The 20,305-nt window shown below is 40.0% G+C and overlaps 5 protein-coding genes across 5 annotated transcripts in view; 4 read left to right on the top strand and 1 right to left on the bottom strand.

Moving 5' to 3' along the window:
• The window catches only part of LOC105232299 (uncharacterized), a 38,149-nt gene extending 26,455 nt beyond the window's left edge, over positions 1-11,694 (bottom strand). The window contains exons 1-3 of the mRNA XM_011213946.3: positions 10,934-11,694; positions 8,477-9,022; positions 8,305-8,400 (exon numbers count right to left, since the gene is read on the bottom strand). Of these exons, the coding sequence (XP_011212248.2) occupies positions 8,305-8,400; positions 8,477-9,022; positions 10,934-11,340 (1,049 nt within the window). The 5' untranslated portion in view covers positions 11,341-11,694. The remainder of the gene's footprint in view (positions 1-8,304; positions 8,401-8,476; positions 9,023-10,933) is intronic.
• Positions 920-2,070, top strand: LOC105232292 (uncharacterized). Its single transcript, XM_011213938.4, has one exon. The coding sequence runs from the start codon at positions 1,077-1,079 to the stop codon at positions 1,914-1,916; it is 840 nt and encodes a 279-aa protein (XP_011212240.2). The 5' UTR covers positions 920-1,076; the 3' UTR covers positions 1,917-2,070.
• Positions 4,360-7,565, top strand: LOC105232291 (uncharacterized). Its single transcript, XM_011213937.4, has 3 exons — positions 4,360-4,937; positions 6,755-7,319; positions 7,410-7,565. Exons 1-3 carry the CDS (start codon positions 4,776-4,778, stop codon positions 7,448-7,450), a joined length of 768 nt encoding a protein of 255 aa, XP_011212239.1. The 5' UTR covers positions 4,360-4,775; the 3' UTR covers positions 7,451-7,565.
• Positions 11,695-11,989: 295 nt separating the features above from the next.
• Positions 11,990-15,965, top strand: LOC105232289 (myrosinase 1). Its single transcript, XM_011213933.4, has 7 exons — positions 11,990-12,077; positions 12,511-13,984; positions 14,039-14,309; positions 14,399-14,932; positions 15,015-15,349; positions 15,480-15,686; positions 15,755-15,965. The coding sequence occupies exons 2-7, from the start codon at positions 13,956-13,958 to the stop codon at positions 15,876-15,878; spliced, it is 1,500 nt and encodes a 499-aa protein (XP_011212235.1). The 5' UTR covers positions 11,990-12,077; positions 12,511-13,955; the 3' UTR covers positions 15,879-15,965.
• Positions 15,966-17,661: 1,696 nt separating this feature from the next.
• LOC105232287 (fibrillin-1) lies at positions 17,662-19,352 on the top strand. The gene is made up of 4 exons (XM_011213932.4): positions 17,662-17,963; positions 18,037-18,597; positions 18,652-18,849; positions 18,907-19,352. Exons 1-4 carry the CDS (start codon positions 17,770-17,772, stop codon positions 19,196-19,198), a joined length of 1,245 nt encoding a protein of 414 aa, XP_011212234.2. The 5' UTR covers positions 17,662-17,769; the 3' UTR covers positions 19,199-19,352.
• The last annotated feature ends 953 nt before the right edge of the window (positions 19,353-20,305 follow it).

The raw sequence follows: 20,305 nt of genomic DNA, 5'->3' as shown, positions 1-20,305 counted from the left end.
TTCATTTAATGCCTAACATGTCAAATGAACCGCCCTAACTGAAGCTTAGTCCGCAACACTGGGCACATACAGGGTTGGTCCGGAAAGTAATAGGACTGAGTCGATTTAAAAAACTTTCTTTAAAAGCTTTCAAATAGGCTCCTTCTGTGTCGATGCAGCGCTGCCAGCGCGATTTCCAAGCATTGAAGGTGACATGGAAGGTATTCTTGTTTCAAAATGCTTGCATTTCATCGGCCTTTTCAGACAAGAAAACAAAGAAAAGTCCGCGGGGCCACATCTGGGCTATAGGGCGGCTGCGGAAGCGTTGAGATGCCAGCCTTGGTTAGGTAGCTGTTCACAAGAAAGGTGATGTGAGCTGGAGTGTTGCCGTGGTGCAACTTCCAAATGGCTAAGATGTCTTGTCGGTCCCGATTGACCTTTCGTTTGAGTCTCTTGAGAACTTCCACGTAAAATTTGGCGTTGTCGGTTTGTCTAGGAGGAACAAATTCATGGTGAACGATGCCTTTGATGTCAAAATAGACAATGAGCATCTTGCACCATTCATAGAAACAAGTCGCGCGAAAATGTTTGTCCTAACTCTCCATGTGCTCGGAGACAACCGCTGACTAACCGCTCGTTCGTTAGCAGGAACGCCCTCTACCGAATCCATTCGGTGCGCGCACGGTCTGAAGTATAGTCGCGGCGAAGGAAAATCAGTCCTATTACTTTCCGAACAAAACCTGTATATCACTTTCTATGTGTGGGTATTCTCTGATTTCGCAGCATGCATAGAACGATCTGTAATTATCAGTTGAACTTACAGAAGCACGCGAATGTTGATAATTCTGAAATCATAATAATATATTTACACACAAACGTACCACATAAATAATAACAAAGCAAAGTGTGTACTATGTATATTAAAGAAGCGAAATGCGCGAAAATAAACATTTGAAAATATGTGGCCTGATCAGTAGTGTACATCATTATTTCCTTTGGAATACTGAAAGCGGACGGTTAATACACATCAAAGCGGGCGATTCGAAGCAACTAGTTCCACATAGAACTGCTGGTATTTCACTATAAGGACTACGGCGATGTTTCAGTCGGCACCAGTACACCTGTCAGTCCCACAACCAATTCAACATGGAACCAATGTGAGGTTATTTGCATTGGTGATCTGTTGCTTGCTCAGCATAAAAGCCGCGACAGCGTTCACCATCACCGGCAGATATTGCCATCGAAATGTTAGTGTGAAATATCAAGAGCCAGTGCTGCATACGAATGACCGCCAACAAATACAACGTAGCGCAGATCTCAGTGATGTTTTGGAAACTGCAGAGCACAACACGCTTTTAACCAACGTCGCCGTAGCCAACGCCACCCAAAACTATCTCACATATGAACCGCGCGTACGCTGGGAAATCACCAAAGTTTGCTGTCCTGGGTACAGTCCGTTACTCTTTGGCTTTTGCGAACCCATGTGTGCTACTGGCTGCCCGCGCTACAGCTATTGTGCCATGCCCAATCAGTGTCAGTGTTTGCCTGGCTACGAGGAGCATCATCCGAATAATAAGAAGTTGCAGCAGCTTGACTGTCGGCCAGTCTGTGCCAATGGCTGTCCGCTGCACAGTCAATGTGTGGCTCGAAATCGTTGTCATTGTCGTGAAGGCTTTCGGAATGCCAGCAAATGGTGGTTCCTGCCGTTGAAGTGCGAACGCATACAGTGTGCAGCGCCCGATCAGCGTTACGAAGTCGCACAGCGCTTGTGCGTGAAGATAGAGATGAGCATGGAAGAATTGATGCGAAAGGTCGCTGAACGCTTAACAAAAGGTTTGAGTAATGCTACGGCGGAAGACAGCGGAGAGCAAAGCAGTGATGAACTGGCAGCTAGTGAAGAGCTAGATAATAAAATTGTGCCAGACATTAATACGTAATCTACGTTTGTAGATTTAGACATAGGTAGTTTCGAGAGTTTCCCCCTCTAAGAAGGATGTCAATAATTTTTGTTAAAATTAAGCTTGTGTTTATATGTTGTAATGTAAATAATATGTTTAAGAAAAGCGAATAAATATAGACTATAAATATTAATATATGGAAATATATTTACTAACTTGTTCTAATATAAAGGTTATATATATAATTTAAACCGTCCCTTTTGAGTGAAATCGTGGATTATCGTCACCTAAGACAGTTTCATTCTATTGTAGAACCCCCAGAGATGATTTAGTAATCGATGCTCAGAGAATACTAAAATTATGGAGGGAAAGCTTCTCCAGCCTGCTAAATGGCCGTGAAAGCATAACACTATTGTTGAAGAAGTTCTAAAAGCAATTACCCCTCTGAAGAATAATAAAGCGGCGAGGGCCGATGGATTGCCGTCCAAGCTTTTCAAACACTGCAGCGAAGAACTGGTATGAAGCATGCATCAGTTTCTTTGTAGAATGTGGTCGGAGGAAAGCTTGCCCAGACCCCACAATCAGCGCCAACTACCGTGCGATAAGCCTCCTCAACATCGCATATAAGGGTGTTGTATGAAAGATTAAATCGCCTTCAAATGGATGTTCTTAGGGCACCGAGGGGATACTTGGCCAAAGACCGGAACTCCATCCTCCAGGCTTTAGGCAAATCAACAACTGACCAGATATTCACCAAGCGTCAAACTTTGGAAAATACCCGTGAAAAGGGAATCGACACGCGCCACCTATTTGTCGATTTCAATGTTGCTTCTGACATCACGAAAAGGAGCTACCTTTATGCCGCGATGTTTGAATTATATATCCCCGCAAAACTAATATTGCTGTGTACACTGACGTTGAGCAATACCAAAACCTCCGTCAGGATCGGAAAGAACCTCTCAGAGCCGTTCGATACTAAACGAGGTTTCAGAAAAGGCAACTCGAGAAAATAATTGGAGCTGCAGAACTAAATAGAGAAGGTACTATCTTCTATAAGGGTGTACAGCCACTGGCGTATGTTGATGATATTAATATCATTGGCCTCAACAACCGCACCGTTAGTTCTGCTTTCTCCAGAGTGGAAAAGGTGGCAAAGAAAATGGGTGTGGCAGTGAACGATGGCAAGACGAAATATCTCCTGTCAGCAAACAAACTGTCATCGCACTAGTGACTTGGCTCACACGTCACTGTTGACAGTCATAACCTTGAAGTCGTAGATAATTTAGTCTATCTTGGAACGAACATCAACACCAGCAACGACGGCAGCCTGGAAAACCAACGCAGGATATCTCTTGCCAACAGGTGCTACTTCGGACTGAGTAGGCAATTGAGTAGTAAAGTACTCTCTCGACGAACAAAGACCAAACTATATAACTCACTCATTATTCCCGTCCTGCTATATGGTGCAGAGACATCGACGATGACAGCATTTGATGAGTCGACGGTACGAATTTTTGACAGAAAGGTTCTGCGAAAGATTTATGGTCCTGTGTGCATTGCAAGGACGAATATCGCATTCGATGGAACAATGAACTGTATGAGTTACACGACTACATTGACATAGTTCAGCGGATTAAAAGACAGAGGCTACGCTGGCTAGATCATGTCTTTCGTATAGACGCAAACATTCCAGCTCTGAAAGTATTCGATGCAGTACCCGCCTGGGGAAACAGAGGAAGAGGAAGACCACCACTTCGCTTTAGAGATCTGGTGGAGAAGCACCTGACTGCACTTCGTGTTTCGAATTGACACCATATTAAAAGAAGAAACGATTGGCGCGCTGTTGTTAACTCGGTTATAACCGCTTAAGCGATGTCTACGCCATTAAAGAAGAAGAAGAGTAGAGTCTCCTTGAAACCACTATGGTGTGTACTAATTGCTGGGCAAAGAAGTAATCTAAAGTATTATTTTTCATTAGAATATGCTATTTTCACTCTAATAAGTCCGAAAATAAATACTATAAAAGGAGAGTATAGTCTCAACTTACGATAATTTTCTATAAATTCACCATAATTTTGAGTTGAAATAATTTTTATTAAACAAGGTGTTTATAATAACAACAAAATTGAAACTAATTAAATTTCGAGGGGAACGCACTCTCAACTCTCAGAAAATACTTATCAAAACGTAATAATCCATGGAAAACCCATCCAGTCCCACAACAAGCAAGTAATTGTTACTGCATACAAAGTAATGGATTATTTAAATACGGAGCTCATACAAAACAACAACAAACATTGAAAATATGTTGCGGTTTTGTCTGGTAAATCCAGAATAATGGAACACTTTGTACAATCTTATATTTATTTCTTACGTATGCAAGATAAACAGGGTGCGTGTTATGAAATTTTGATACTAGATGTTTTTGTAAAAAACCGCTTTATTGGTTAGCTGAAGGATGGGTTCCGAAGCGAAATCTCTTTAGTGGTCTTATATCCATTTAGAGAGAGTTTGCTGTTGTAAGTACGGCGCTCGCTAACCGCAGCTTACAGCGGCTCGTATAAAAACTAGCTATCGTCTTCAGCTCAGCTTGTTCAACATTTTCCATTTGTTTTAAAATATTTCACAGCACTGTATATTAACGTCTGATTGTGACTAGAAGCAAAATATAATATTTTAGTGGTTTATTATATATTTATTTGCAATGAAAGAAATTTTTCTTCTTCGACCACAACAAATTTTCGGTTTATATACTTGAATTTAATCGTGAAGTTATCAGTGCATATTGTGGATTTGAGCGAAACTATTGTAATACAAGTTGTGCGGAAAAGATTTTCTACAATCACAAGGAATTATCCTAACTCTGTAGTTTTACCCAAATTTATTTCTTATTTTGAGATGCGTTTGGAAAATTTTATAACGCTGACGGCCAGCTTCGTTTTATTCGGAAGTGTTTCGGGCGATATCGAGAAACTGCGGAAAATTCGTACAAATGAGATCTTAAATAGGTCGGAAGGCCAAAACGATTATAACAAATATGAGACAAATGTTGATGGAGAGGTCAGTTTTCACAATTTATATAAATCAGTGTAAAATAAAATGTTTATTTGCTTGTCGGGGATCGTAGAAGTGAAAAATTAAATAACATATAGTGCAAAAATTTAAATCCAAGCAAGCTCATGGAGTGCGCGTCAATGTCCTGCGGCTAAAGTATCGTATCTAGGGAAAGCTCTCGACAAATTTAAATAAATTTTTCGCACCGAATATAAGCCTTACGCATTAACTTGTAAACGAAGTTAATTTCGACATGAAAAACGTTAATTCGGTTGCACGGAAGCGCTCACAAATAAAAAAATTGTTTCCCCGCACATTATTTCGTTCGGTCAGTTTGTATGGCAAGTATGTACATGCTAATCTAAACAACTTTTTCCGAGATTGTGCGCTTGACTTGAATTATCCTTGCCGAAATTCGTGAATATATCTTGTGAAATAAAAAAGTTTCGTTATAAAACGATATGCCCTATAGCGGTCCGATATTAGCGGGTGCGACAAACGTCCTTTTTGAAGAGGCGATGTAAATTTCAGAACAATAAGCTAAAACCTGAGAGACGAGTTCGTGTTTGTAGAGACAGACATATAATATACTGTATACACTGTATCCAAATTAGAAGATAGGATAATCAAAACAATTCATAAATAATAAATACAATGATAGATGTATTAAATGGACGCTCTATTAAGCGGTTAAAAGATTGATATGTTAATGGGAATGATTAACATATTGACCGATCCCACAATTTGTTGAGATTTATTGAGTACAATCTATTAAGCGGACAACTCTAATAACTGGACAGAAAAGCTGGTTGTCCGTGTGAGTTTATGGGAGATTTCACTGTAATTATTTTTAAACATACGCATGTCTTCACAATAAAAAAAAAAATATTACAGTTGAACTTCCATAACTCAAACTTCAATAACTCGAAGTTCTCTATAACTCGAACTCTTCATTCAGCAATAGAAGTCAAATTACTCCAAATTTATTGCCATAACTCGAAGCTTTTTTGCGGATTATGGTGATTCGAGTTAGGAAATTTCAACTGTAATTATAATTTTCAGTAAAATACCAAATATTAAGGGCCATTTTCTCAATGTCTGGTTAGCAGCCACTTGTCAGTAAAGTTCTGGTAAACTAAACTAAGATGTCTTCTTTCGGTAAAGAACCTCATTTTAACTAGTACTGACAGATGCTGTTAACCTAACTGAGAGAGCAGCCTTAAATTTGTTATTTTTTCCATTGACATTTATTAGTATGAACATATTCAAAATTAAACCTCAAGTACAATCCCCTGGATTCTTATACCAACAAAAACGTATTCGCCTTCATGCATAAATGAAATTTTCATTGTATTGAATAGTTTGTTATATATAAAATGTATACTACGACAACGCGTGGCCAGATCCACTAGTATCCCTATAAGTTTTATGTGACCTTCGATATTACATACCCATTTCAAGATATATAAATTGCTTACCTACTCACGGCTACCAATACATTTTACGATTTTAAAAATCATATTCGCCGATGCTTTGAACTCAACCAAAGTTAAAGTTTTCGCTATGCCTTGGCTGAGTAGATTAATTTGTCTCGATAATATATTTCATACCTAACTCTTTTATTCGGTTTCACGTTTTTCAGGTCTATATGTATAGTATGCTGTATGAACTTACTATGTGTATTTAGTTTACATATTATTGTGGTGATAGCTTACCGTTAGGACGTTGATTCCGCCCAATGACATAAAATAAAAACCCCTTAATTTCCGTCAATATTTAATAATAAATAACTACTATATTCCTTTCCTTTCCTTTATATACAGTCTGTACAGGTATGTGGACTGGGCTATACGGCAAGATTTTGCAACGAAACCGCGTTTGTTTGTGAACCCGTGTGCCCTGCAGGCTGCGAAAATGGTACGTGCATCGCGCCGGGTATTTGCCGTTGTGCGGCAGGCTACGAGTTGCGCAGCATTGCAGAAAAGACTGAATGTGTACCGTTACATCTAAACAACGATGCGAGGATAACAGATGCCCATGCATTAACCAAGCGGAACGCTGAGGCTAGTGATAATTTGATTACTTGTAAAACGAGTAAATGTAAATGTTGGAAAGCTGATTCTACTGACATGTGCAACTACCTTTGCGAGACAGAAACTTATCAGTGTCTGGACCAGAAATTCTCGGATTGCATTGAGTCGAATAAATCTATGGTTTATAAAAAGGACAGTGCGAATTGGAAAGTCTACTCTTGTGTTGATGATGCAAATGCCGCTTATATTAGAAGGGCGCGTTGGTTCATTACTATCGGCTGCATTTTTATTGGAATCATGTTGATCCCCATCGTTTATCTGTGTGTGCGTATATATCAAACTCGACATGAGACAGGTGAGTCGCTTAATCGATGTAGTAGTTGTGAAATTGTCTTCTGAATTTTGTTATAGAAAATAAAATTTCATATAATTTTTGGTTTTTCAGGTGCACACGACATTCCCATAAGCTTACTTATGAAGTTTTGAGATGACTTTTTTGCGGCGCGACACGGCGTATATTATTTATAGCATAATGCGGTATTTAACGAGTTTAAAATATAAATAAAAATCAAATAAAACAGTTGTCCGAGCAATCACTTGATACCGAGTGTTCATTCATTTGGAGAGCCGACGCTTCCTTCTAGGAGCTACAAACATCGTTGCAAACTTAATATACTATATTCGGTGTATAAAAATATATTTACAGGGTGCGGAAAATTATATACAGGGTTTGTCCGGAAAGTAATAGGGCTGAGTCGATTTCAAAAACCTGATTTAATCAATCGTTACAATTCTTTAAAAACTTCCAAAATAGGCTGCCTCTGCGTTGATTCAGTGCGATTTCCAAGCATTGACGGCGTCACGGAAAGCATTCTTTGGAATAACCTTGTGAGCTGAGGCGCATGTTGCTTGAATCGCCTCTGTGGTCTCGAAATGCTTGCCTTTCATCGGTCTTTTCAGGCCAGAAAACAAAAAAAGTGTAGGAAAGCCACATCTTCAGGGCGGCTGTGGAAGCGTTTGGGATAGCGACATTGGTTAGGTAGCTGTTCACATGAGAGAAGGTGTGAGCCGCGGCGTTGTCGTGGTGTAACTTCCAATCGGCTGTGATGTCTTGTCAGTCCCGATTCTCAATCAAAGTAAAAGATGACTTTGAGCCCAGCGGGGCAGCAATTTTTGGTATTTCATAGAGTGCCGGCACAAACTCTTGCTAGGCTTAGAATTAATATTTTATGTTTATTATAATAATTTTAATGTTTTTATAATTACTATCACAAGACAACTAAGTTTATCACGCCCATACCCACAAAACTAAAGGAAATATGCTAGCATGTTACTAAAACTAATTGGGCACACATTGTGTCGAACGTTCATGATATGTAAAGCCGGGATTGCAGATGCAGCGATTGTTGCTATAACAAATGCCATTGTCGCATTTCCTAAAAAGAAGAAATGCAATTATTTTGCTTAAAATATAGTGTATGCGTTGATTGATACTTCTTATTTGGTACTCACTGATAACACTCGCGCTGGCACACACCATCCTTGAGTTCATAGCCCGGTGTACAGTAGCATTGGTTCGGCTCACGGCACTCGCCACCCTCACCGCAATCCGGATCGCATGCTGCCACACAGCCATCATTTGTTAGTTGGTATCCCTTCGCACAGCCACACACCTCCGGTTCGGTGCAATTGTGACGCGGATTCATGCCACAGCCGTTGCTGCAGATGGGTCGACAAAATTTGCGCGTCTCATCCAACTTAAAGCCGGCGTCACACTGGCAGGTGCCATCAAGAAAGCAGCGTCCGTTCAGACAACCCAGCGGACAGGCGAACACACAATCGCCATTATCGTTGGCGACGAAATTATCGAAGCATTCGCATACATTGGGCGCAACACAGCGTCCGTTGCGACAATTCTCACACAGCGGCTGGCAGAGTGTGTTGCCGCGCCAACGTAATGGCGCATAGCCAGCGCAGCAGACTAGAAGTTTTTGCTGTTGATTGCGTTGATCCAATTGAATGCGTTGCGCATAAGGATATTTGTTGATCAGCTCCACGCTGGAATGACATGGCAGGGAATAATACGATTAATATTGGTACGAAATGTTATAGAAACGAAAGTTCGTTCATTTTCGGGATTTCGAAAATTTTCAGACAGGCTTATGGATCAGTTTTGGTAAGTAAGTAAGGTGAGAGAGAAATGGGTGAAGTGGCATATTGACAGGATCTCTCTATCAACTTCAGTTTCAGGTTCTTGGCTTTTGACTTGACTTTTTCAAGCCGATTTTTTTGCCATTAAGGTTAAATTTACTGTTGTGGCATGCAATCTTCTTCAGAGAAGCTACTTTCCATGCTGATAGCAGGGCGACGATACTTTAACCTCACTAACTATACATTCTAAGCTAGTTGAGAAAGGGCTAACCTCGTTATGAATATCTTTGCGTCACCTTGCGATAAGACTGTACATTCTAAGCTGTTTAAGGAAGTGCTAATCTCGTTATCAATATCCTTGCGTCACCTGATAAGACCGTGATAAGACTAGTATGTGTGCCAGTCCACAGCGGAATCGCAGGTAGGAAACGAAGGTAGAAGCAACTCAACACTTCCGTCTTAATTGTTCCACCTTTTCGAGATGTAAAATTAAACATTGAGCTTACACTTTCAAATACATCACTGCGCCGATTGGAATACATATATCAAAGATTAAATACCTGAATAGATTCGTTATGACCGCAACGCACTTTGCCGAAATATTGGGTAGTTGAAAAAGTATTTTCATATTTCGTCAAGACATTCATTGCAGCCGTATATCTCCAGTGGTGCAATACCAGGTGGACTCTGTTCGACCTTTCGTTGAAAAAGCCGATGAAATTATGGAAAAGATTGACCAGGACTATCACATAAGCAGCCATGACTTCGCTATGAAAGTTAACATTAATCAACATACGGTGCTGAACCATTTAAAAAAGGCTGGCTACAAAAAGAAGCTCGATATTTGGGTAACACATGAATTGTCTGTGAAAAATTTAATGGACCGAATTAACATCTGCGGTTCTTTGCTGAAACGAAATGAGATCGAACCATTTCTGAAGCAAATGATTCTTTGCTTTGCGAAAAGTGGATCAAATACGAAAACAATGTATGAAAAAGATCATGGTCTAAGCTTGGTGAAGCTCAACAAATGGTCGCAAAGCCAGGATTGACGCCTCGAAAGGTTATAGTGTTTGGTGGAATTGGAAGGAAGTCATGCACTATAAGCTGCTCCATCCTGGTCGAGCGATAGATTCTACATTTTACTGTCAACCATTCCTGAGATTGAAGCAAGCAATCGAAAAAAACGGCCAAAACTGATCAACAAAAAGAGCTTCGTCTTCCATCAAGACAACGCTAGACCACACATCTTTGATGACTCGGCAAAACTGGGAGAGCTTGGCTGGAAAGTTTTCATGCATCCACCATATATCACTGACCTTGCACCATCGGACTGGTTTCGGTAAATGCAGAACTCCCTTAAAGGGGGAAAGTAGTTTTTGTAGCAGTTTTAGACTGATGGTATAATGTTTCTAGCGGTAAAATGGCAAAAAGTGGCCGAACTAAAATGAGACATATTTGGTACATAAAGCTCATTATAATTATAAAAAAATTAAGTTGAAGTTTGATTAGAAATACGAAAGACTTTTTCGACTACCCTATATATAATATGATTTGTGGTGATAGAGATCTAAAACGATATAAATTCTTAATTATATTTTAACCTACTCATCATTCATAAAAACAGCGTAAGATGATGATGAACCCTTCTGATTAAATACCGAAAACCAAGCGCTGACTATAGATTACATTATCGCCTAAAGCAAAACATGAAAGATTCTAAGCTTAGCCCAATCACCAAATCAACTCATGACCTTCAAGTGTTTACTGTAATAAAAGTGATTTCCAAAAAAGTATTGACAGACACACAGTACTTACGGCACCCAAATATGACACTTGTTTCCCTCCGATGTCGCCTCGATAGGTGGCACCTTACTTCTCGCCTGCTTCTCTAGACGCTGTTGCTGTTTCCGCAGTTGACGGCGCGATAGCTGCTCTGCACCTTGTGTTGCCAACTGCTGATTACCATACTGATAATTTACATCATTCTCATTGAACTGTCTGCGTGCAGTATCTCTACCGCGATAGGAAGAGCGCTGATACGGCGACACATCATTTGATGCATCGTCCGCATCACGGGAGTCAACGGTGTAACCACCGTAAGGCTGACGTTGCTGCCGATGATGATGTTGGCTTTCAGCGTTGCCGACAATTACAAGAAAGTGTAGACACAACAACACCAAGAAGCAGAAACTGAATTGTTTACTAGTGAAAACTATTGTCATGGCGTCAAATATATGAAATATGTATGTAACTGATATGACGCGTTTGATCACTTTCTTATTTTTGCTGGCTTATCTGGCTTGACTCAGAAATTTAGCTTGCTTGAAATTTGCAATTTTCGATTTTTTTTTTGCTAAAAAGTTTGCTATGCTCATAAATTTTAAACTAATATTGTTTTTGATTTTTAAGTTTATCTTGATTTTGTGTTTTTGATTTTTTTTTTCGAAATAAGCCTTGCTTTTTCGGCTGCTCAAGCACTCTAAGTAAGCTTAACCGAAAATTTCCGAATCCGCACCCAAAATGATTTGCTGTACTCGCGCTCCGTGCGAATAATCCATACTAAAAGTTAGTTGAGCAAATATTCTGCGAATCGGCGGGCTGGTTAACTGTAAACACTGAGCAATAGTGTTTTTACAGTTCGTCTTTGCCCCCATGTCCGTCGGCTAAGCATTTCTCTTCGCTCATTTCGTGGTGTTTGAACTTTTTGTTTTGTAGGAAGTGCGCAAGCTGACGTTGGCCCTCTGAAAGGTCTTTCACAGCGTCGCTTATCAATATTGGCAGCCTATTTGTATGTATGTATTGCTGCTCGCTTGTGTTATTAATGAGCTTTGTTGTTTTATATTTTTGTTTTCGTTTTTTTACCCTTACTAGTGTTCAATCTCATAGCATTAGCATTGAATTATTCGTGGAGACTTTCGAAAAAAAAACAGAAAGTTTCCATCAAGCGATAATTATCTGAGTGAGTTTTTTTTTTAATATTTAAATATATATAGTATTTTGTAGAATTTGAGAAAAAGATTAGAAAGCATTCCATATTTTATTTTTAGAAAACGAATATTAATAGAATTTGGCGATTAATTCGTAAAGTAGGCGGATGTTTATTTTAGAAAATGGTAAGCTATATATGTATGTACATATATACATAGATACTAAGATGGGTAAAAAATATTTTTTTTTTCACTTGGTACTCTGGAAAACAACTGGTCAAATGAAAAGGCCCTGCTACTCGTACCATGATAAAATACACATTTTGGCCAAATTAACTTTTTTTCAACATAGTTTTCTATGATTATCTGATTATAGCGACCCTTCAAATTCTCAATACCATTTTGCTTCAAAATAGGCCTCAGTTTCGGCGATCACCTCTTTATTGAACGAAAATTTCTTCCCAGTGCGCAATATTTTTGAGATCTAAGAATAGAAAATAGTCATTGAGGCCAGATCTGGAGAATGCGGTGGATGCGGAAGTAATTCGAAGCCAATTCATAGTCTTTTGCCATCGTTTTCACAGACCTATGACACGGTGCATTGGCTTGGTGAAACACCCTTACCTTTTTTTCAAATGCGGCCGTTTTTCGGCAATTTTCTTCAAATAGTCCAGTAACGCTATGAAATAGTTGCTTTATCAGCAGCTTATTTCAAGATAGTCAGTAAAAGTTATTCGTTGTGGATTCCAAAATTCAGATGCCATAATCTTGTCAGCCGTATACTGCTTTTTCCACGCTTTGGAGCGGATTTATCATAAACAGTATGACTCGGATGACTGTCGATCGCACTTTGGAGTGAAGTGACATATCCGAAAAAGCGATTGATTCTACATTTCACTGCCATTAACTGATGAGATTGAAGCAAGCAATTGAAAACAAACGGCCAGAACTGATCAACAGAAAGTTCTTCGTCTTCCATTAGAACTACGATAGACCACAGACATATTTGATGACTCGGCAAAACCTGGGAGAGCTTGGCTGGGAAATTTTGATGCATACACCATATAGCCCTGACCTTGAGTAATCGGACTACTATTTGTTACGGTCAATGAAAAACTCCCTTAATGGAGCAAAGTTGGCTTCAAGAGAAGCCTGTGAAATTTATTCGACGAAATCGGCACATATTTAGTTTATTAAAATTCATTATAAATATAAAAACACAAAAGTTGAAATTTGATTAGAAATAAGAAAAGACTTTTTCGACTATCGAACACAAACCATTTTTGTAGAGCAGACTATTTTCTACAAAATGTATGAAAGGGAATATTTTTTCAAGTAGTTTGAAGCGGGATTCGAATTTTTATCTGAAAATAAGTAAAAATCAAGATCTCATCCTTGGAGAAATTTGCTTAGAGGTTGCTTTTTAACCCACCCTAATAGATATATACATATACATATATATATATATATACATATACGTGTGTATGCATGTGGAATTTTCGTTATTATGACACAACCGAAGATTTATTAGAATAAAGTTCAAGTTGAAGTACAAGAAATAACAGTAATATACAACTCAGTGCACCGATCCTGAATTGAACACCTATTCAATACACACATATATCCAATTACGTGTTTACCGTTACCTATTCATTTAAAACAGTACAATGATCTTTTCTCTCGCGCAGCGGCGAAGTGTCGAAAACCTCTGAGGGCATTCACTTTCATTATTGGCACAGTGCACTTTTTATCAATCTCACACAAAAATTTATAAATTGGCATTTCCAAAATTTCTTTATCACTGGCTGGGCAGAATTCAAACCAGTTCACTCAATCAATCCAAACCGAAGAGACAACAATACTGTCGTTAAGATCATAAAATATTTGTAATTGAAGAAAATTTTTGCATAATGAAAGCCATATTCGTCCTGACGCTGTGGTAAGTACAGAAATTGAAACACGTGTTGCAACTACTAAAGTGTTTATCTTGCAGCCTGCTGTTGCGTGGCAGTATGTGCAGCGAGCGATGTCAGCACCAACACAAAGGGGATAACGAGCGCTTCCCTAAGGACTTTTCCTTTGGCGTTTCGACTGCCGCCTACCAAATAGAAGGCGCTTGGAATGAGGACGGCAAAGGCCTCTCCATTTGGGATACATACACGCATGCGCATCCGGAGCGTATACGCGATCGTACAAATGGTGATGTGGCGGCGGAATCTTACTATCGTTTTGAACAAGACTTAGCGGCGCTGAAAAAACTCAAAGTATGTGAGATATTTTGAATAAAAAACCATAGCAATTTATCTAATAAAAAAAAAATAATAATTTTCATGCATGTTTTACTACGTTAAAGGTCAACTTCTATCGCTTTTCCTTCTCATGGCCCCGCCTGCTGCCCAACGCAGATACGACGGTGATAAATCAAAAGGGCATTGACTATTACAACATGATGATAGACAAGCTGTTGGCAAATAACATTGAACCCATGGTGACGATGTTTCATTGTGACCTGCCAGAGGCGCTCAACCAGTTCGGCGGCTTCACCAACGCTATTATTATAAAGTATTTCCGTTATTACGCTGAGTTTCTATTCGAAACTTTTGGCGATCGCGTCAAGAAGTGGATCACTTTCAATGAACCATTCGATTACTGCGTTTTGGGCTATGGCAAATCGTACTTCCCGCCACTGGTGCATTCCCCCGGTGTTGCTGACTATCTCTGCATGGACAATACATTGCGCGCTCATGCTGCCGCTTACCGCGCCTACAGAGCGAACTATTTCCAGAGGCAAGGCGGTAAAATAGGCATCACCATAAGCAGTCGTTTCTACTACGCGCAGCATAAGAGTGGCGATGAAGACGTCGTTGAACGCGCAATGCAGTACTCGGTAAGTGAAAGGCAAAAGAAAACAGATTTTGAAGCCATGCGCTTTTTAAAGATATCACTACTTAAAATTCTACTGCTTACAGCTTGGTTGGCTGGCCAATCCCATTTTCGGCAAGACTGGCAATTATCCACAACTCGTATTGGACGATATTAGAAACAACAGCTTAAGCGAGGGTCTATCCTGGTCTCGCTTGCCGCCATTTAATGAATTCTGGTCTAAGGTCATTAGAGGTGCTGGCGACTTTCTGGGTCTCAATTATTACACTTCACGTTACGCTGCACTCACCAAGACTCCCGCCGGCGAGATACCTTCTTGGGAATATGACTCACAGCTTCAATATTCTGTTGACGAGAAATGGAAGCAGGGCAACTCAAATTGGCTTTATTGCGTGCCACAGGGACTGGAAGATATCCTAAAGTAAGCAGAGGGTTGTATAAATAATGACTTTACGTTTACACTTTTCTTAAGAGAAGCTCTTCATTTTGGCAGCATATTCCTTCCCATTAACATTGTTCGTTTTTATAATACTAAATAATATATTTTGTAGATGGATCCGCGACCACTACGATAACGTCGAGGTCTTCATAACGGAAAATGGTTGGTCGGACTATGGCCAGTTGGAGGACACAGAACGCGTCGATTTCCTGCAGGCTCACTTGCAAGCGGTGCTAAATGCCGTCAATGATGGCTGCAAGGTCACACATTACTCACACTGGAGTTTAATTGATAATTTCGAGTGGAACATGGGCTATACGTAAGCCAAACTAAATAATTGTACTTAAATTTTTTAATTCACTTCTTTCTTTTCGCTTTGAATTTCAGCCAGAAGTACGGCCTCTATTATTTGAATATGACGAGCCCAAATAAGGATCGCATAGCCAAGAAGTCTGCATATTATTACAGAAGTGTGATCGATGGTAGAAAAATATTACATAGCCTAAATTAAATAAGAAAACCAAAGTATTCATTTTATACAATAACATATTATATTATATGCCTAAAAATAAATGCCTCGTAGGCAACTCCTAAAGGACGCAATGTTTATAGAAATACCAAACAATTTTAATGGTTCAATAAGTCAAAAACAATGAAAGATCTTATTAACCAAGTGTTAAGTCAGGATAGGTCGGAACGAAATTTCTACGAAAATCGATCGATGAAACGCGGTCGGTTAATATCAGTCTCGCCTACTTCACAAGGTTTGCCACAGTCTACCGCGATATTTCAATTCCAGGCTTGCAAAGCCTGAGCATTAGAGAAAGAAGTGAGAAAATTATTTCATCTCCCTTTCTTCCATACAACTGGTACAAAGAACATCTGACAGGATGATGATCGGCGCCACGTATAAACTCTTTGGACATTGTCTTGCCAAAACATCTATATTTGTCATGAGATTGCATTGGTAAAAGTCAGAAGATCGGATGACCGCTTACGTTCCACTCCATGTAAAAAGAATCTAGCAGTCGCATAAGTTCTGTTTGTTGTGTTGAACACTGAGCTCACTTGTCTTGCTGAGCTCCAAGCCTCCAACGCCAGAACGCAAGTAGACATCGAAGACCGTATTATATTGAGGAAAGGGTGCCTTTCCTAGCCGTCTCATCGGCTTTGCAGTTTTCAGGGATTCCGCTGCGTTTAGGGACCCATACGGGTCTAATATGGAAGAAGCTTGGAGATACCGCTAATGAGGTCAGGTACTCCTTAACTAGTTTTGAGCCCACTTTCAGGGGACTGATTGCCTTGAAAGCAACTATCCACGGCTGAAACATAAACACAAAGTGGTCTAGTAGTCCGAAACTAGAGTTGATGGATAGTTCCCGACAGAAGACTCCACCACCTACTCTCCCCTAAACTTTCAATTTGGGTAGACCTTGTGGTACACCCACAGTTGAGGGCCGCTCTTTGACCACGCTCCAACTATTTAGCTTGTGTGATTTTTCCAAGCAGCCTCCAGCGGACAACGACTCCATAAGACATTACTGACTTAAGTAGCACCATTTTTAGTGTAAGGCCCCAACTCTTCTCGAGTCTTTCTCTACAACAGTATAAGGCACAAGATGCCTTTCTAACTTTCTCCTCGATGTTGTCATCCATAAGAACTTCCCCACAAGTACTTCACGCGGTCCACCGGTTGTAGAATAGAACCTCCCAAGGTTGGGAGACTGAAATCAGGGATTATGTATCCCCTAGTAAATAAAATTTCCTCAGTTTTATTTGGAGTTATGGCTAATGGATTTTTCTATGCCCACTGGGTAACCAGACTAAGATACTCTGGAGTTAGGTCGTCGACGATGTTCAGGAATTTTTCTTTTACCGAAATAGCTACACCGTCTGCGTAAACTACCAAAAACTAAGAGTTACTATTAGCTCGAGTACGAGTTCAAGTATAACTCCCTCAGTTCCGCTTTCATTCCACACCACTGAATAGTAAAAAATACGAAATAGTAAGCACTACTAACACTAGTTGAAAACCTATCCGAATTAGTTGAATCTCGCTAATAATGGCTTAGTGGTAATGCCAACACTATTGTATCAGTATCAGGGGTCGACTCTGAGCGAATTCGCTAAATTTGTAAATCTACCACACTAGATTCAAGATGATTGCTCCGACTTTGAACGCTATGCCTTCTTAGGTAATGCTCACTATCTCTTCTAGTCTTATGTTTTACCTCAATTCAAGTAATCGCAGAGTACTAAATTTAATACTGACTCGTGGTTTTGTTTTCAGTTCGAAATAGTTGTTCAATCGTCTCAGACATTCCTACTAGCCGCCGTTCATATACGTTTTTTAATACTGCTTCTTCATTTGTCTTTCGTTTCTACTTTGTTTTGTGGAAATTATGTCACTTCTGCGCGCTTTAGCTGTCAACTCGCTCTTATCATTTGCGTTTCTGTTTTGCTTCGTGTACTGTGTACATTTTGAAAAATATTGGACAACAACAACCACCACCGTCAAGCCGTGGCACATACGCCAGCCGGGCCTATCACTGCCGCTGCCCAACAGTCACCCGTCTAAGTGTTCGCGTGAAGTGCCGTGAGTACGACGAGTACACCACAAATCTTTGATTAATCTGAATTCTTTCTTATGTCGTCCCCCAATGTTCCAGCGCGGTATTCTTCCAGTTCGAGAAGGACGTGCAAGTAGTGGGCAACAGTACAAACAGTATTTATTTCAATGTCATAGAGGAGTGCTGCAAGGGTTATAAGCGCTATGATTTCGACTGGAACCGCTGCGTGCCGGATTGCGGCAACAAATGTCAGGCCAATGGATTTTGCTTGGATGGCGGCATTTGCAAATGTTTTGATGAATTCGTGCACAATCATCGCAATGTCTGCATACCGACTTGTCCGCTTGGCTGTCCGCATGGTCAATGTTACCTGAATGGCACGTGTATTTGCGATGCGGGCTACGAGTTGGATCCGACACGAAAGTACTGCATGCCGCGCTGTGAGTCCAGTTGCGCCCGCAATGAGATCTGCATCGAACCGAATAAGTGCGATTGTGCTGAGGGATATACGCGTGCGCTGCCACCCAGCACCATGGGCTGTCAGCCCATTTGCATACCGGATTGTGGTTTTGGGCTCTGCGTGGCGCCGAATCAGTGCGAATGCTTCCGTGGCTATCAAAAGCGTGAGAACCGCACCTCTTGTGAGAGTAACTGTTATAAGTAAGTGCGGAATTTTACTCTCAGAACCACTGCTCTAAAATGTATTACATACAGGCGCTGTGAGAATGGCTTCTGTGTGAATCACACCACCTGTATTTGCCAGAACGGTTACCGCTACGACCAGAATACGAGCTCTTGCCTGCCCATTTGTAGCGAAGACTGCGAAAACGGCATTTGCATCTCGCCAGGCGTATGCCGTTGCTTCAATGGTTATGTGCGTCGCGGTCCAAAGTGCGATGGTGTATGCGAGGAGTAAGTTTGGTAAAATACATCTCCATGCATACAGTGTAATTTCACTCTTATTCACAGAGGCTGCGGCTTTTATGGCAAGTGCATAGCACCGAACGTTTGCGGTTGTTCTCTTGTTGAGGGTCCCGTGCGCAACTTTCAGCGCTGTGCACATGGAAATTGCAATTCCAAAGGTCGCTGTCGCTGCAAGGAGGGCTACGTACGTTTCATCGATCAGTGCATGGAGCCGGATAAGGTGACCACTTACGCATCTATGCGGCCCAGCCGATTGAATCAGACACTGCTACTGGAGTTCAATATGCTGATCGGCAGACATTTCATGTTTCCTTTTCAAATTCCGCCCGTCTATTGAGTGAGATACTTTTTAAGGGTTTATGCAAAATATAAATGGTATAGCTATTTCTTTATTCTAAATTCAAATTGTTTAGTATTATATAATAATATTCGAAGTTTTGGGACGATGGGCAATTAAATCATATAAATGTGGCAATTAAATAATATCTTTGTTGCTCTTTGAAGAAACTTTGTGCCAAAGTTCATGAGATTTCAATTACAAGGTTAGATCACAAGCTTGATCCAAATTCCGATCTGATAGATCTCACTTAAAGTCAGTCACCCTATCCTCATAGATCAATGAAGACTTGTGAGACACCACTTCGCTCAATCTCTATTTACTATTCGAATTGTCCATGCACTTTCCCAAAAGAAACTATAGATAACAGTTTATCTTCGACCTAATTAGAATACAATACTAAAAACTTGTTAAGACCTCCAATAATCGTATTTGACCGTACGTTGTTGTAGGCCGCCTCGATATCTTAGGAGGTATCCATAATATAGTCTTAATGTCTAAGAGCCCACTGCAGCCATGACATCACTGACTGCTCCATGAGTTGTTCTAGCAAATGGAAAGAAAGCACGCTTATTGGCCTTCAGAACCGACGTTACTCTAACCTGCGTCCAAACCGGTGGAATGTAGCTTTATCTGACGCTAATTAGTTAATGATTTTTAATATCTTTTGATCTACTGACGTTCCTTCGATATTTGAACCTTCAATAGAGATAATAACGACAACAAAAGAGATATAATTTAAGCAGCAGTATAACATTGTGTACGAAAGATACTCAGAACCCATTCATAAATTGTTCAAAAGTCTTTCAACATGCCTGGGGATAGCTTATTGAGTCAGTAAGTACAAACAAGTGTTCAGTAGTAAAGTTAATATAAATTTAAACTCTCGTCTACTTTTAGGCGTCAGTTCGTAAATAAATAATTTGCTGTTCAAAAGGTGGATTTTTAGGCTCGTATATAATGTGAGCATTAATATTGATGCAAAAAAGTACATTTCTATTATGTACACATATATTTATAAAAGGAACTATAAAGTATAATTTTTAAGCAACACACACATACATAACATATGCTTATGTGGGCAACGTCTTACAATAAAAATTGCTG

This window comes from Bactrocera dorsalis, chromosome 1 (assembly GCF_023373825.1).
Source record: "Bactrocera dorsalis isolate Fly_Bdor chromosome 1, ASM2337382v1, whole genome shotgun sequence".
In the NCBI taxonomy this organism is placed as follows: Eukaryota; Metazoa; Arthropoda; class Insecta; order Diptera; family Tephritidae; genus Bactrocera; species Bactrocera dorsalis.
The sequence above is the reverse complement of the archived record's forward strand: the minus strand, read 5'-3'. Positions and strand labels throughout refer to the sequence as shown.